The 18,561-nt window shown below is 34.2% G+C and overlaps 2 protein-coding genes across 2 annotated transcripts; both read right to left on the bottom strand.

Moving 5' to 3' along the window:
- Window positions 1-4,096: 4,096 nt before the first annotated feature.
- Window positions 4,097-4,720, bottom strand: LOC109005890. The gene has a single exon (XM_018984977.2). The coding sequence runs from the start codon at window positions 4,718-4,720 to the stop codon at window positions 4,214-4,216; it is 507 nt and encodes a 168-aa protein (XP_018840522.1). The 3' UTR covers window positions 4,097-4,213.
- Window positions 4,721-5,998: 1,278 nt separating this feature from the next.
- LOC109005889 (TVP38/TMEM64 family membrane protein slr0305-like) lies at window positions 5,999-17,837 on the bottom strand. The gene is made up of 9 exons (XM_018984976.2): window positions 17,509-17,837; window positions 16,803-16,864; window positions 10,379-10,433; window positions 9,683-9,781; window positions 9,287-9,373; window positions 7,742-7,858; window positions 7,456-7,548; window positions 7,133-7,163; window positions 5,999-6,349 (listed from the first exon to the last, which is right to left on the bottom strand). Exons 1-9 carry the CDS (start codon window positions 17,602-17,604, stop codon window positions 6,165-6,167), a joined length of 825 nt encoding a protein of 274 aa, XP_018840521.1. The 5' UTR covers window positions 17,605-17,837; the 3' UTR covers window positions 5,999-6,164.
- Between the last annotated feature and the right edge of the window lie 724 nt (window positions 17,838-18,561).

Raw genomic sequence — 18,561 nt, 5'->3', positions numbered from 1 at the left:
ATGCTATATCTCCGCTGGGAGCTCCCGCTTGGAGCTCCCGATGGAGATAGTGTATTTTTTATGTTTTTTTTTTAAATTATTTTTTATATAGATTTTTTTAATAATTTTAAATATTTTTAAAAAATAAAAAAATTTAAAATATTATTAAAAAATATTTTTTTTAATTACGAAATAAAATAAAAAATTATAAAAAAATATTTTTTTATTTTACTTCGTGATTAAGAAAATATATTTTAATGAATATTTTTTTACTTTCTAATTAAGGAAGTATTTTTAGTGATGTTCTAAATTTATTTTATTTTTTAAAAAATATTTTTTATAATTTTTTATTTTACTTCATGATTAAAAAAATATTTTTTAATATATATTTTTTTACTTTCTGATTAAGAAAATATTTTCTGAATGATGTTTTAAATTTATTTTATTTTTTTAAAACCCATTCCTAAATCCTACGCCTTCGACGTTTTTTATTTGACGGTTGAGTTGATTGCCCCCTCAAGTATACCCTCTGACAGCAATGGTCAAAGTTCAGATCAATATACAAAGGATAAAGGTAAGTTTAATACCTGGATAATGATAGTTATTCACTACTCAAGTATATTTTAAATTTTTAAAAATATTTTTTTAATATTCTTAATCATTAAAAAAATTTAAAAAATATATATAATTTTACTAATACTCACTTTCTTAACTATTAAATAAAATCAAATACAAATTAGATAGTACATTAATAGTAATAAAGTAGGAACCCTATCATTATTCTTAATATATTCCTATCACATTTTTACTTGTATTTAAAATTTTTATTTTATTTATATTTTTTTAAAATATTTTTCTAATATTAGAGAAAAAATTAAAAAAATATATAATTTTATTAATAGTTAATTTCTTAATTATTAAATAAAAAATTTTAAAATAAATAAAATAAAATAAAAAAGTAGTAAATAAACAGTAAGAAGTAGTAAAGTCTCATTTGATTGAGAAGTGATCTCAACTCATCTCATCATTATAATTTTTTAAAATTTTCACACAAAATATAATAAATAATTCAATTTTTTTAAATTTTAAAATAATAATAATATTAAAAAATAAAATTATAATAATATTTTATTCAACTCATCTAAATCATCTCATTTCATCTTATCTCAACTCACTATCCAAACGCCACTAGTCTATCATTATCCATGAACAAATTCACTTATGTGCGTTGATGGATTCTACTCTGCCTAAATATTTTCTATAGTTCGAAAAGAAAAATATTATTAATAAATCTTATAATATTAAATATTAATGTTAAATTTTTTTATTAAATATGATAAAATTTAGAAAAATAATATTTAAAATTTTAAAATGTACAAGTTTCGCATTCTTCATCTGAAAGTAAATCAATATAAGACCTATATAAAAAAATTAACTTTTGAATGTTGGATCCCATATATATTCAAAGAAAGTGCGCGAAATTTATATACCATTGAACTATATTTAACATTATTCTAAAATTTATATATAATGTCTATTTCTTTTTTAAATTAAATTTTTTTTCCAACTTTAGTGTTGAAATTCAAAAGCACCAAATTGCTAGCTGTCTATCTGTTTTCAAATTAAAAAAAAAAATGTTTCGAACTTTAGCGTTGATATTCAAGCAGCAACAAATTTGTTGTATGTGGTTATGGATCTAAATTTGCTATAAAATAAATGAAATATGAGACATGAAATTAAAAATAGCTAAGTAACAACATTATTAGCCAAACTTGCCATTAATATTTTATCATTAAATAATTCAATAGGTCATTTATCTACCATTAGGGATTTGCCCAAGGTTTGTATATTTCCTAAAACCCCAAAAACTCATGCTCATAATGCACTATTACCATTATGATTGGCTAAATGGAAGTGGTTATGTGTTAAGTAACATGCAGCCTGTTATATTTTATTAGAATAAGTAGATTAAATCGAAATGAATTTATGAAAGATTCTCCTCTTTTGTTGATTGAAATAAGAAAAATGATATTTGCAGTCATGAATGCGTAAGTATCTGTATAATCCCTTTAAAACAAGTAAATAAATACAAAAACTACATAAAAAAGGAAAAAAACTAAAATTTTAATGAATTTGTGAAACTATTCTATTAATTATCATTTCTTACACTTGAATCATCTCCATATTTGCACACAAAATGAGTTTTAATTCTCCATTTCCATTCATCATTTTGTGTCATGTTGTTCTCAATCATGGCTGTTTTTTTCTTCTACAAATGTGCTATTCTAGATTAACTTTGGGACTTTCATTGTGTTATAAGAATTATTTTATTTCTCCCTCGTAGATATTTAGAAAAGGGGACGAAATACGTTTTAAAGATGTCGTGATTACGATCAAACCCACTTTTCACCTTTTAATTTAAAAATAAAAAAAATTAAAACATTGAACCCTCCGATTGATATCAACTGTCAAATAACCCACGGGACCCATATACTCAATTGTAGTAAGTCCTTTATTTTTTATTTTTTTATTTTTTTTTAAAATAGAGCATGTTACAAAATTTTCATATTTTGAGGGTGCAATTTTGATAATGGGTAGTGATAGTGTACCGCCTAACTTTGATTGCTCGGCATGTCTAGTAGTATAAATTTTATTTTTTATTATTATTTTATTTTTATATTTTTAACATATTTAAATATTTTTAAATAATAAAAATATAGCAATATACTAATAATTACTTTCTTAATCAATAAGTAAATAAAAAAAAAAATTAAATGCATGAGTAGTCAAAATGAGACGACATAGTAGTATTATTCTTTGATAATTTATGGTGCACAATATATAATGTTTGGGTTATTAATATGGAAAATAATAGGGTTATTACCCTCTTACTACTCATTTATTACTTATTTTATATTTAATTTTATATTTTATTTAATGGTTAAGAAAGTGACTATTAATAAAATTATATATTTTTTTAAATTTTTTCTTAATGATTAATGATATTAAAAAAATGATAAAAAAAATAAAAAATTTAAAATGATGAGTAATAATCCTATCACTACCCTATTAAGATAATGCCTTTATTATATTACATTATCCAAATTTGTATTCGGAGAGCTATGTCAGCATATCCACTGCTGCACATGACTGAAAATGATAGCGTTTTTTGATACGTTCTTTTTACAGTTATTTTTATATAGATTTTTTTAATGATTTTAAATATTTAAAAAAAAATAAAATTTTTTTAATTATATTATTAAAAAATACATGAAGTAAAAAAAAATATTTTTTTATTTTATTTTGTGATTAAAGAAGTATTTTTTAATAATTTTTTTATTATTTTATGATTAAGAAAGTATTTTTTAATAATATTATAAATTTATTTTATTTTTTTAAAACATTAAAAAATATTAAAATTTTTTTATAAAAAATAACTATAAAAAAAATACATAAAAAAACAGAACCAGCGGTCACTCCCAACGGGGGCCACCAGCAGTGGCTATAGCAGTACTCCTTACAGAAAACCATGGTAGCTTTTTCCGTGTAATTCAATCATGGTGTACAAAAAAACTGCAGCAATATCGAAGATATTTGCTTTGCTTTTGTTGAGAATCACAGCCTTTGAATACATTTCCTTAAACATAAGTTGAAGAAAGACTTTGTTAGATGTTGGTTACTGTTGAGACAATTTTTAGTTGTCTGTAACGCTTCCAACAGTCACCTGCGAACGGGAAAACAACTTCGAATGATTCCAGTGGGAGATGCCTCCGATAGTTAAGTGCGAGAGAAGGTAAAAACATGAACATATTCATCTCAACATCCCAGACAGATCCAAGTGTATTACAGGTTGCAAGGGATGTTTTGGCTAGCATCTCATAGATCATGGTACAACTGCTGGCTTTTATTTGCAGGCCGGTTTTATTTGTTTGTAAGAAGAAGGCAAGAAACTAGATCCAACAGCTGCACTATATCATTCTGAGGATTACTTTGGTAGATACTGTAGAATATATATATATATATATATATCTTTAGCATCTGAATTCTTCAAATACATCCATATTCAAGAAGCAAAATAAATAAGATCCAAAGAAAAAGAAACATAACTTGAAAAAAAAGAAAAAACAAAACCAGGAAAAAAAAAACATAAAAACAACAAAGAAGGAAGAAAAAACAATCTTTGCTGTCATTACCAACACATAATACCAAGCTCAAGATTAGTGGAACAGAATATTTAGCAAAAATCGGACCTAGGTTTCTTTCGAACCGAAATGCAGCCTCTCTGATGGTCCCTAAAGATTCTGATCTCAGCATAATCTCTCAGGTCTTCAAGACTAATGTACTGTTGCTTGACCATTCTCAAGGAATCACCCCCAATGTCCTGTATCCAAAGATAAGGATGACAAGTTTCATCATAGTAATACAGCAAGCTCTTCATTCCTCCACCCAAATGAGTGCCACTCTTGCCAGGCATGTAAGCCTTGTATATGCTCTTGCATTTCAGTCTCTTTGAACATCCTGGATTTAAAGCATGAATCTTTTTCAATATTGATCCCACCCTTATTTGAAGCTCCACAGGCCTGTCGCTTAGATTCCAGATCCTTGTGCCAAATCCTGAGCCCTGGGTGTGGTCACGACACCCATCAAAGCATCCACCAAGAGGCAAAATGCTGAATCCCAGCATTTTTCCTCTGAGGACCTCAAAATTCCTGGCTACCTTTGACTTTGAGACAACATGCATTTTTGTGTTAGAATTCACCACTTGCAGTCTGTGTGTATATATAAGGGTCGTGCCCATAAAGTTCAGTGCTTTTAGGGTACCATAGACCAATGACTAAGGTTTCTAGGATGTGGCCCATTCAAGAGGCAGTCATAGTGTTTGTGGGTCAGATGGCATTAGGCTAAATAAAGATGATACATAGATTTATAACAAAGAAACTTTGAAAATTGTTAGCTCTCTGATCTAAGAAATTGGTAGGGTCCCCAAACCTCCAAAAATTGGACACAAGAAGACAGTGGAAGGTATCATGTATTAGTAAAAACTAGTTGGAAAAAAAGCATAAAAATCAAATAGTAACAACTTTGCAATTCCAAAGGTTCATGATGAGGTAACAAATGATGTTGTTTCACCTTTCATCATTAAGGTTACTTCCAATTTACTCCGAAGGTTTCAAAGCCGACTGAGTTTTCCTCCCCAGAACAGAGACTTATATGGAACATATTGCAGTGGTTAATGGTGTTGCTTTATGTTAGCCCAAAACGTTGAATACCTCCAAAATCATGGCTACTTGCAAATATCATTACCCCTATTCATTGTCGAAAGTATCACTCCACTAACATACATACAATAAGACTTTACAGATCAAATGTAAAATTTTCAACCTGTCAACTCTGCAATCTTCCTACACGATTACATATCAGCTTTGGCTCATTTCCAAACAGTATTAATCCATTTGGTCAGCAGAGATAATTCCATGAATGGTAGAAATTTCACGAAAGTGAAGAGAAATAATATTCTCCTTACTGAACTTTGTTAATCCCACAATATATTGATGGCATATCATATTTTAAGTGACTTTTTATCTAATAAGTGATTGACTTATAAAACTAAATAAAACTTGTATTGATTAATATGATTAAAATTATACAAATTTTCATTGCAGAAGACTCCCTAATAATAGGTGGCAACTGATTTAACAAACGGCCAAGGAAAAAAAATAATTTAAGGAAGTGACGATATAACACAGAAGCTTGCTGTAAATTTTAAGCTGCAGATTCAAGTTTGTGCTTACTAATGTGACAGCCAGATGAGGGGGGGGCATGGCCCGGAATCCATCAAGAACCATGTCTATTCGCTCTGATTAATGACGACTATCATGTTGTTTTTTCATCTTAGAGAGAGAGAGAGAGAGAGAACAAATTACATCATTGAGGAAAACATGAAAATTTACTCGTACTTTAATTTTTTTTTTCTACTTTTGGTTTTTTGTTTCATTGGTTTCTAGTTTAAGACACGAACTACACTTATAATCTTTCTAGATTCAGCAATCTCTGAGCAAAAATAAAGTGCTAAATTAAGGGACTGTACAGATGAAGACAGTGCCACAGGAATCAAATGCCGAAGATATTAAACCTGGCAATGGCCTTCAAATGAAGTCAGGGGAAGAATTTACATAGATTATTTATTAGTTTTCATGATCGTCTCTGGAAGGATCTATCTTGATTATGAGAGGCTGGCTGAGATCCACAGGCAGTTCAGCTGCAACGGGTAGCTGAGGAGATGCTAAAATGCCATCGATGTCCTCATTTTCAGCCAAAGCTTTTTCCAAAGCAGCCTTGGCAACTTTAGTGACACAAATAATCAGAACCACTGCAGACATGCCAAAAGTATGACTGAATATTAGAAAGATTCAAAATTGGTGCTAGAAAAAGGAAAAAAAAAAAAAAAAAAAAGAAACAGAAATGGGGAGGCTCCATAAAATGAGTTAGCCCTCCTGTCGTGTATACTAGCTCGTACTTCTCACTAGAAAAACAAGATGATTTTATTTCGAATTGTTATATGTACCAATTTCACAAGCGTGAAGGTGAGGCCTTTTCATATACGGACAATGCTACGTCCACCGCTCCCAGCGGGAGCTGGGAGCTACCGTTAGGCATAATTGGTATTTTTTGTTCTGTTTTTTTTTTACATGTATTTTTTAACACTTTTAAATATTTAAAAATAAATAAAAAATACAATATTATTAAAAAATACTTCCTTAATCACTAAGTAAAAAGAAAAATAAAAAATTCCAACAATAACACCGAAAGGTAGAAACCAGTGGTGAGAGTATCATTTTCCTTAAAAGATTATAGAAAAACAAGGAACTACAGCCACAGCTGGTAGCTTCCTGGGAGTTACCACTAGTTATTTTGGTGTGTTTTTTTTTATATGTATTTTTTTAACACTTCTAAATATTTTTTTAAAAAAAAAAATCACAATATTTTTAAAAAACACTTCCTTAATCATGAAGTAAAGAAAAAACAAAAAACAATGTGAGCGGTAGCTCCCAGCGGGAGCTGGGAGTGGTGACACTAGCATTATTCTTTCATATACATAGTGCAAGTAAGAAGGCATGTGCAAAATGCATGCGTCTTAATGATTGCAACTTACCAGATACTGCCAGTCCCAATATGATAGATGCCTGCACCCATAGAGTAAAGAGTGAATTAAGCTTTTTTTTTATATAAGTAAAAGTGAATTAAGCTTAAAAAGGAGAGAAATACACCATAGGGCCCTAAACCGAATCTAGGTTTTAAAGAATCTGCCCTCCAATACCTTTCAAAGCTCATTATGAAAATATACCTCCAAGTTGGCAGTAGGGCATCAAATGGTCCATATTCTAGTTTCAGCAACCATGTGACGGGCTTTATGATTTGAAAAACCAAGGAAAAACAAAGACGCCTAACCAGAGAAAAAGAGAGCAAGATTCTTACCCAACGGGTCTTTGAAAACTCACTCCATCCATGTGTCACATCAGAAAGATCCTTGAGAGTTGTTCCGACATAAACTAATGTAAGGGTTATTGGCTGTAACAGAAACCATAGAGAACACATAAAAAAACCACTTAAACTCAATTATACACTTAAATATCAGGACATGTAAACAAAGCATACAAAAATATCTATCTGAGAAACAGGAAACTTGCATATTATCACTTAGTTGAAATATGAGGATGGCATTTGGGCATGAAAACAATCGAAGAGAAAACCAGGAAGATACCATCATTCCTAACCAGGAAGCCAGCATGTATTCTCCTATTGGAACAGGGGTCACAGATAGGAGGTAATTCAACATGCTAAATGGCAGCAAGGGAACAAGCCGAAGCAGCAAAACGATCTGTGGAGCAAGAAACAAAGATTAAAAAACACAGCTTAGCATTTTCAATAAAGTGCAAAATAAGCATGGCAGCTTTGAAAAGAGTAATGCTATACAGTCATGGGTGGTGCAAGCGGCTCGCATTCTTTTTAAAAAAAGAGATGTCAATTATTAAAAAATTAATTTTTTCATGTAGATCTCATATTTACTCACTTTTTTCAAAAGGAGTGTGCGACGCTTGCGCACTCTATGACTGCAAATATCATTTCTAACTCTGAAAATGAGTTGAGCAAAAGCTTCTCATAAATATCACCTTTTAAGCAAATAGTGCAATGTTAGTCGTCAAATTATGAACCTGATCTTCTCACTGTAGCAATGAGGATTGAGGCATCCTCTTAAAAACCTTTTCAAATTATATGAAATTATTAATCAACACTATATTCTTTTTTCTTTCTGGCAAGTAATTTAATATTATTAGAAAAGTGCCTTTTTCCCCCAACTCCAAAATTGTGTTGTTTACTTGAGGATAATATGAATGTATAGCAACAAAAAAAGAAAGGATAAAACAGAGATTTGAGTATACGATATTGATTGCTGCAAGTGCTCCACAGTATCCAAGAAAAAAATAGGTAAAGTGCAGGCATTTTGATAAAACAGAGATACTTTGGCTCCTATATCTGGATTTTATTACAATAGAAATTCAGAATTTAAAGAACAAGATTGTCCGTGTTTGTCTAGCATAGTGTATTTGGATACCCAGGGAGCTTAAACCTTCCTTTTTAATTCTTTGTTCCTTTTGGTAGCTTCTATAGAGTGTAATGGATGGAGTTTCCATGATTTTCTTGCCTCTTCTCCTATTTTTAATTAAGTGTTCCTCTTGCATAGTATTTGTGCGCTTGGGCTATGCCTTTTGCATGCTTTAATTAAACCTATGACTACTTATAAAAAAAAAATCAAAGAACAAAATTTAGAAGTAGAAATGTTATTTTTTTTTTTTATCCAAAAGAATTATCAGCACACACACAAATACTACACTAACACACATAAGTAAAGGTCGACACAATGATCGATACGGCTCCATTTCAAAGAAGTAACATGCTTTAGGTGCAAAAATTTGTGTCAGTACACTATATGTATACACACGGTACATCTAATCTAATTATCTTGTACAAATATCAAACTAAGTGGTCTACTGAGGCAAGTCGGAACCAGAGGTTTTCATGTCAAGAGTATGAAGTGCAGTGATGAATGTCTCTTTATTTATTTTTTTCTTTAAAGATCTAGGGATAAGATAATCCAAACATGGGGAAGGAGTGCAGTGATGAATGTCTCTTTAATTTTGCTTTATTTTTTAAAGGTCTCGGGATAAGATAATCCAAACATGGGGGAAGAATAGTAGATACAGGAAGGACAATTCGTTTTCCAAAAAAATATATCAGCCCTACAAACCTTAAATCCAGATCTGCGAATTGCAATTGCAACTGACTGGAACTGTGGATAATCCTTCAACTTGGAAACAACGAATGATTTCCCAATCTGTACCGGAATCAAGATAAAAATACCTTTTTTTAATGAGTAGAATCAAGATAAACATATCGCACAAAGGAAAAAAACATACCAAGAATAAATAAAACACAACAGGATATAAATCTAAAGGCAGGAAAGAAACATGCCAAATCAATTTGGCAACACCCTTTCATTTAAATTTTGAATTGCAGTATTATTTGTTTTTTTGGGCAGCGGCGGGGTGGGAATCTGATATGATCCAATATGACATATAAGTGATGATGTTGACAATCTACAATCAGTTGAACTAACGTATCAGGAAGGGCCATAGCTGCTTACCGTTCTGCCGAGAAGAAATGCAGCCCCTGCACCAACAGTAGCACCGATAGAGTCGGCTACAAAGCCCACAGGCAGCCCAAAAAGATAACCACCACCGAGCTGAAACATGGAGAGCAAGAAGCTGCACTTGAGTTTCCTTCTTTTTATTTTTTTGGTGGGGGGGGGGGGGGGGGATGTTATCTCAAGTAATGCAATTCACAGTAAGGAAAAATTGGAAATGAACAGAAAATGACACCATACTATCAATGTAAATTATTATGAGAAACATCGGTACTTGATTTTACCATTTGCTGTAAATACATTATATGGTGTATTTGGATGGAAATGAATGGTCGGTGCTTTGAAGATAGGGAGTGGACAATGGAGAAACTGAAGTTTTTTGTGCACACTTTATTGCTCTGGTTTTCAGCCATTGTGCTTAATGGAACTAGTGTTCATGACTTTCTGTTTTTAATTTCCGGCTCCTAGAATGTATTTAGGTGTTCTTTTGAATACTTCCTGTGTAGATGGGCTTCACCTACTTCATTCATATCAATAAAATTTTCATTTTACTGATAAAAAAAATTACCATTCCTGCATATGTAATTTATTTATTAATAAAGCTTAATTCTAATTTCAATAAACAAGAAAAAGTAATTACAGTCATAATATGAGTGGATGAAAACGTTTACTAAAGCATTTGCATTTAATGCTTACTGTTAACACTGATGCTGGAACAGCCAACACTGTCAGAGGAATGTACGCAACAGCCCTGCAGATTGGATCAACAATTTAATGCTTAAGCAAGCAATCACCATGCTTAAAAAATTTCCTGAATGACTGGAAGGTTGAAAAAGGAAGAAGATTTTGCATTAAAGAAATGTGCATTTTGCCATTTCAAAAGATAAACATTGTATAGAGAACCTCAATAACAGGATTCTTTTACTAAATTCCCTATGTATTCAATAATGCATATTGTAGTCGAAGAGAGAGAGAGAGAGAATGAATTCGTATCTTCATTAACATTAAACATCTTATACATACTACATACAAATGACCATTGTACACTCATAAGCTATATTAATTACAACCATGTCTTCTAACACTCCCCCTCAAGCTGAGGCATATATATCATATAAACTTAGCTTGGAACAAATAAGCTTTAACTGACTACAGCACAGTGGTTTGGTAAACATATCTGCAAGTTGATCAGCAGACTTCACATAGGGTGTAGAAATGTCACCACTTAGTGTCTTATCCCGAATGAAGTGACAATCAATCTCAATGTGTTTAGTCCTCTCATGGAATATAGGATTAGACGCAATATGCACTGCAGCTTGGTTATCACAAAGTAACTGAAGAGGGAAAGGAGCTGGAAACCCAATCTCTTGAAGAAAGTGTTACAACCATGTCAACTCACTGGTAGTGTGAGCCATTGCTCTGTATTCTGCTTCTGCACTAGACCGAGCTACTACTGTTTGCTTCTTACTTCCCAAGTTACTTCCCACAAAGGTACAATATCTAGTAGTCGATCTTCTATCTGAAGGAGATCCAGCCCAATCAACATCTGAAAAAGCTTCAATTCTAAGGTGTCAATTTGGTCTATACAATAGTCCAAGGCCAGGAGCTCACTTAAGATAACGAATAATATGGATTACAGCATCCCAATGTGAGACCCTGGGCGTTTGTAGAAATTGGTTCACTACACTCACTGCATAAGAGATATTAGGTCTAGTGATAGTAAGATAATTCAATTTTTCAACAAGTCTTTGATACTGACCTAGATCTCCAAACAACTCATCTTCATCTTTCAAGAGTTTACGATTTGGATCCATAGGAGTGTCAATAGGTCGTGCACCTAACATGCCAGTTTCTTCCAAAAGATCAAGTACATATTTTATTTGAGATAGGTTAATGCATTTTTTAGATCTATCGACTTCAATTCCAAGAAAGTACCTAAGTTTGCCCAAGTCTTTTGTCTGAAACTGATCATGTAAAAATTGTTTCAGCCTAGCAATTCCAGCTGAGTCACTCCTAATAATTACAATGTCATCAACATATACAACTAACAAGATATGACCTGCATCACTGTGTAGGTGAAATACCGAGTGGTCTATTTGGCATCTATAAAGACCAAATGCTAATACAGCATCAGAGAACCTCCCAAACCATACTCGAGGAGATTGTTTCAAACCATATAATGCATTTTTTAACTTGCACACAGTACCTCGATACTCCCCTTGAGCAACAAATCCAGGTGGTTGCTCCATATACACTTCCTCATTTAAGTCGCCATGTGGGAATGCATTCTTAACATCCAACTGAAATAAGGGCTAATCCAAGTTAGCAGCAAGAGAGATCAATATCCGAATAGAAGAAATTTTGGCAACTGGGGAAAAAGTCTCGTCATAATCAATGCCAAAAGTTTGAGTGTAACCCTTAGCAACCAAGCGGGCTTTCAGATGTTCAACAGACCCATCAGGATGAAATTTGATTGAATATACCCATCTACAACCAACAAGGTGTTTATCAGGTGGTAGAGGAACAAGATCTCATGTCCCATTATGGTGAAGAGCATCCATTTCATTTTTCATAGCTGTTCTCCATTTCGAATCAGATAAAGCATCATGAATTATCTTAGGAACAAAAAGTTTAGAAAATTGAGAAGTAAAGCATGAAAAATATGGAGATAAGGCAAGATAGGAGACATTGGGTAATCGGATGTTGAGTAACACAAGAACGAGTACCTTTTCGGAGAGTAATAGATGGAGAGTCTGAAGCACTAGGTAACTCAGGATCTAAAGATAGAGATGAGGTTGGTGGAGGCATGGGAGCCGGGGGCCGCATGCGACGCGAGTACACCTGTAAAGGAACAAGGGAAGGAATTGAGGAGGATTGGGTAAAAGGAGGTGAGTGTGCAAGAGAAAGGGTAAGAGTAGGTAATGGTAGAGGATCACACTCAACAACTGAAGATGTTGTCGAGAAATAGGGTATGGACTCAAAGAAGGTGACATCAGCACTAGTGAAGTAACGTCTAAAAGCAAGCCTATAGCAGTGATATCCTTTTTGAGTCCGGGAATAACCAACAAAGAAACACTTGGTAGCACGTGGATTATGCTTATCAAAGCCTGGGTCAAGGTTATGAACATAGCAAACACACCCAAAGATTTTTGGAGGGAGAGGAACCATCGAAGACTGATGAAGGTATACGATTAATAAGGTGACACGCAGTAAGAATATCATCACTCCAAAAACGTTTAGGAACATGATGTGCAATAAAAGTACTCGGGTTACATCTAACAAATGGCAATTTTTGCGTTCAACCACCCCATTCTATTGGGGTGTATAAGAGTATGAAGTTTGATGAACAATTCTTTTATTACTTAAGTAAATAGCAAAGACACTAGATTGGTATTCTTTAGCATTGCCAGAACGCAAAACTTGAACTTTTTGTCTAAATTGAGTTTTAATTTCTTTCCGAAAGACTTTGAATATGGAAAGAAGTTCAGATCGTGCCTTCATCAGAAACAACTATGTCATACGCAAATAGTCATCAACAAATGTAACAAAATACTGAAACTTGTTTGATACAATGTTAATTGGTCCCTATATATCATAGTGAACCAATTCAAAATGACTAGATGCTCGATTATCAACTCGAGGTACAAAAGACACACGATAATATTTGCTAAGCTGACATGCTTCACAAGGAAAGAAAGATGCATTTTCAAGATTCCTAACTTGACGTTTCAAAAGAGAAAGAGATGGATGTCCAATGCGACAATGTCATTCAAAAGCAGATGGTGAAGATGTGAGGGCTCAAGTGGGTGACTGTTTGACATCAAGGTAATACAAACCACCAGCTTCATGCCCCGTACCAATCTTCTTCCCCGTTTTGAGATCCTGAAAGATACATATAGAGGGATAAAAGGTCACAGAACATTGAAGAGTTTGAGTAATTTGAATAATGGACAACAAACTAAATGGAAAACTAGGAGCATATAAAACAGATGACAAGGATATAGAATCGATGAGCTTAGTGGATCCAATGCCTATAACTTTAGCAAGAGAATTATAAGCAAGAGTAACACTCTTTGGAGATGTCAGTATTTAACTTAGATAAGGAATAAGACAAACCAATCAAATGTTTATTAGCTCCTGAATCGATGATCCATGGATCTTGAGTAGATGAGACAAGACAGGTGGACTCTGTACCTGAATGGGCATGAGTAGCTATGGAAGATGAAGTCGCTCGTGTGCGACCCAAAAACTGATCATACTCATCTTTCGATATGCTAATCATTTCTGGAGTCGGGTCAGAACTCATTGACGGTGATGTAGAATTTTGGAAAAAAGCTTGATTATCAGATCCAGATGGTCTACCATGGAGATCCCAACAATAGTCCACCGAGTGGTTAGTGCGACCATAATGAGTGCACTTACGAGATTCACGACCTCGAGTGTGATTACCTCTGGCATCACGTCCCCCACGTGCACCTCTACCACTCTGGCATCCACGCCCACTGGGAGCAACATAGGAGGCAGCTAAAGCGGATTTCTCATTACTCTGATCTAAAGAAAACTGAGATCCTTGTCCAGATAACGTGGCTCGCTGAAGTTGGGAGAACGCATGGAAATGAGGGAAGCTGTGGACTTGCCAGAATTTGAGAATGCACTGACACATACTCAGGTTTTAAACCAACAAGAAACCGAACAACATTAAAATCTTCTCGTTGTTTTAGCATACTTGAAACATCAAAAGTGATAGGTTGATACATTCTGAGTTTTTCACATATGCTTATCACTTGAGAATAATATTCTTCCAGGCCCAAAGCACCCTGTTCCAACCCAAAGAATTGCTGACACAACTCATAAATACGGGTTATGTTCCCAGCACCCGAATACATATATTTGAGATGCCTCCACACCTCCTCTTAAGCGGTGTCAAAATGTATTAACCTAGTGCAAATATTAGACTCAATACTGGTCAACTTTAGAGACAATATTTGAGCATTTTCTTGCTCCCATTGAGCAAATGTAGAACTAGCTGAGTCAGACATTGGATCAATCAAGTGAGTACGACAAAGACCCTAGCCTTTTTGAAACATTTCAATAGATTTTGACCACAACATATAGTTTTTTCCATTCAACTTCACCTAAGTCATAGGCATACTGATGTTTGGTGCAGGAGACATCAACTCAAATTTAGTTGTCATGGAGAAAAGTATCACAACAATTCAACTTGGAGACAAGAATACACACAAAATATGAAATATGGATGAAAAGCTGTGACACAATCTGGAAAAGTAGAAACCCAGATAAAAACCCAAATTTCGAATATGTATTGGTCGAAACAAGCCTGTACCGGCCGAAACAAGCAAGTATCGGTTCAGAATCGGCCTGTACCGAGTTTGAACCAGCCTGTATCGGGTCTGACTCGCTCTGTTTCGGGTCTGAACTGGTATGTATCGGGTGTGTTTTGGGTATCGCCGATACTGCTTCAAAAACTAACCCTAAACTGGAATAGGTTATCCTAAACGATGATAACTTATCCTAAATAGGAATAAGTTTACCCTATATGTGTTACCAATCATACGTTATTCTGGATAGAAATAAGACCTTACTCCGGATTGGGGGTATATGTAGTCGAGGACAGGATAGTAGAGACTTGCCACCAAACACTCTGAGACGTCAATGTCGCCGGCGATAAACAGGGCTTCTAGTAGCCGATGATGACGAGAGACTCACCGGTGTGCACAGAAAACACCAGCGATCTCGATTCTAGTGCCCAGTACCGGAGACGACACCTGAGGTCACCAGAAACACCTTGAAACAGGTACCGGCCACCAACGACGGTGATACCACAACGCCATCTCACAACCACCACTAACTCCGTTGCACAACCACAACCACCACTAGCTGACTACACTTTTCTCTAATACCATGTAGTCGAACATAGAGAGAGAATGAATTCGTATCTTCATTAATATTAAACATTCTCTACATACTACATACAAATGACCATTGTACACTCATAAACTATACTAATTACAACCATGTCCTCTAACACATATAACAAAGAATTCAAAGATCTTTCATTAAGGCTTTAGAAAAAAAAAAAAAAAGCAAAATAAAATGATCAAAGAAACAAATGAAAAAACACTTACTCATATCCAATCCATAAAAGCCATCGATTTCAAAGCTATTGAACTAAAGAAGGAAACTTGTTCGCACAAAAACTTAGTACTATTCTTTACTCAAAAAAATATTTTTTTGGTTAAGGAAATAGGAGGGATGCAACACATTGACTTCCTATGAGGTCATCCATTCTAGTACTATTCTTGCGACTCAATATTCAGATTGAGCAAAACTAAGAATAGTTCGGTTTCTTTCACAAGTTAGTTTCTAGTCCCCTGAACATGGCCAACCAAATAAATAAATGATAATTAAACTTAAAAGTTTAGAATCTAAGCAACAGTACTATATAATTCTCTACACTTCGCATTCCCACCATATCAAAATCAGCAAATAGGCTCAAGTTAGGCTATTTTAAAAAATCTAGTTCAAAATTGACATTTTAAAAAAATCAAGTTAGGCTATTACAAGTGATCAGCTTTCAGTTTGGAAGATTTGGTCTTATGGGCACTGCATTTTTATTCCTAAGCCTATGGTCTGCATGTGATCTCGCAAGTAGGCAATCCAAAAAAAATTATTCTTGATTAGGAATTTGCATAGGGATCTATGGATTGCAGGGTAGAAAAAAATATTGATTAATCATCCCTTTCAAAAGTACGTATGGACCAGTGGATTGGATTAGGTATATCAATTATCTTTTGGCTGGCCAGATTAGACCGCAAATTACCACGACACATCAAAATAGGATTACAAAACCTCTATGCAGCAACTGTTGAGGACAATAAATACAAAGAATATACTCCGGCTTAGTCATTAAATGAACTCTGCAACCAACCCTTCTAACATCAATCTATGACAGGGTGACTACAATGAAAATTTGATCCACAATTACACCAGAGGTAAGAATCCAATTACAAAACACAAGAGTTCAAAATTAATACTACAACCAATTGATGCAAGACGGAGTAGTAAATCACCACCAATTCATAAGTAGAAATTGACTTACAGCACAACAGGACCCCAAGGTCCAAGATCCTGTTCAACCCATAATAAAAAGTCCTTCAGAATCTGCAGGAAGCACATGCTTTATTAAATACAAAATACGTTGAGCTTTTGAAACAAACTTGGCACAAGGTTTTTCAAGGAAGAGATCCACAACAAGACCATCTTGTTGCAGCAAGAAACTAGCAGAATTTTTTTTTGATAAGTAAAAAGAAAAAAAAAACCAGAGTTTCTCCTACTCTATAGCAGAATTAATGCTATAAAGTAGGAGAAACCATACAACATTGTCAATTAACGAATTATAATTTGAAGACTGCGGATGGAGGAGATAAAAATACCTCACAAATGAGTGTGGTTGTCAGTTATTATGGCAAACTGCCAACAAAACCAGAGTTTCCCATAATTAATCTGAAAACCTACAATACCCAACCCAAAGTCCAAAAACATACACATTTTGACAATTATATAATTTTTTTTTATATAGGTAAGTAATAATAAAATTAACCCGAAGTAACAAACGAGCAACTAAAAAATGCCTCACAAATATCACGCCCAACAAAACAAACAAAAGAAGCCAATCAGCAATTCACCAAATCCAACATCAACACAAAAAATTTTAAAAAAATTGAAACATCCGAAAAGACAGACATAAGAAGAGAATAATCGATCAATAGGCGAAAAGAACACAGACCCGGATGAAAAAAGCTGACCTTGTCGACGGGGAGAGTGAAGCAAGCGGTGACCACGGCCGCGAGGATGAGGAGGAGGAGGGTGATCCTGAGGGCGGAGCCCCACGTGAACGCCATGAAAATCCTGCGACGCCAAGGCCTGCACACCTCGTCGTCGTCTTCGTAGCCTGATATAGCTTGCTTCAACGACAAGCGAGCCCTCAATCCCCCAAGATTTGCCAGATTTCTTTCTGGGGTGTGGGCACCAAGGAAAATAAAAACGCAGTGTCGAAAGGTTGTGCTTAATAGTACCAACTAACCTTCCTGCCTGCCTATCTCTAATCTCAGTCCTCTGGGTACGAGTAGTTTATGTGAAATTAGGTGAAATTAATTGTTAAAAAATTAGATTTTTTTTATTTATTTAATTTTTGGGTAAGACTGGCATTGTCATTTGGAAAGGAGTCAGTTACGGCCACAAAAAAATTGGTCCGAATGAATTTATTGAATAGGATATTTTATTTTTTTTTTATTTTTTTATTTACGTATTTTTTTAATTAGCATAAACATTTTAAAAAATAAATTTATAACATCATTAAAAAATACTTTCTTAATCACTAAGTAAAAAAAATAAAAAAATCATTCGGGATACTATTTGGATCCCAAATTCGCGATCAAAGCATTTCTGTTTCGAAATGGCATACCCATCTACTTGCAACTATTAGCATGGTCGATATCCTAGACTGCTCCCACACAACCATGTGTGGGAGATAATTGAAAAGAGCTGTGTTATGGATCAACCCCTGTTCACAGCTGATCCGTAGCACACGTGATGTGTATTTCTTTTTTTTTTTAAAGGCCAAAACCGATCCTTTCTCAGCCCCCCCAGCCTCTACCCCCACCCGATTCCCTTTCTTAGCCTACCCAGAATCGTGTTTGGCCTCTCTCCATTGCTGTCGGCCACCCAACAGCGCCACCGACCACCTCATCGGCTCTCCCTCACACCAATGACCCTCCAGCCACCTTAGAGCCTCCACGCGCAACGTCTCCTCCACTCCCGAAATGCCACCACCCGCAACCATAAGCCAGCCCAACCAC

This window comes from Juglans regia, chromosome 12 (assembly GCF_001411555.2).
Source record: "Juglans regia cultivar Chandler chromosome 12, Walnut 2.0, whole genome shotgun sequence".
Classification (NCBI taxonomy): Eukaryota; Viridiplantae; Streptophyta; class Magnoliopsida; order Fagales; family Juglandaceae; genus Juglans; species Juglans regia.
The sequence above is the reverse complement of the archived record's forward strand: the minus strand, read 5'-3'. Positions and strand labels throughout refer to the sequence as shown.

What these genes read in the sequence shown, in the direction of transcription:
- LOC109005890 (XM_018984977.2), bottom strand. Translation starts at nt 4,720, where the DNA reads ATGCATGTTGTCTCAAAGTCAAAGGTAGCCAGGAATTTTGAGGTCCTC.
- LOC109005889 (XM_018984976.2), bottom strand. Translation starts at nt 17,604, where the DNA reads ATGGCGTTCACGTGGGGCTCCGCCCTCAGGATCACCCTCCTCCTCCTC. An exon ending in CATTTCTTCTCGGCAGAACG is followed by an intron (nt 9,374 to 9,682) that starts GTAAGCAGCTAT and finishes ATTCCGGTACAG; the next exon opens with ATTGGGAAATCATTCGTTGT. An exon ending in TTCGCAGATCTGGATTTAAG is followed by an intron (nt 7,859 to 9,286) that starts GTTTGTAGGGCT and finishes CTTGCTCCACAG; the next exon opens with ATCGTTTTGCTGCTTCGGCT.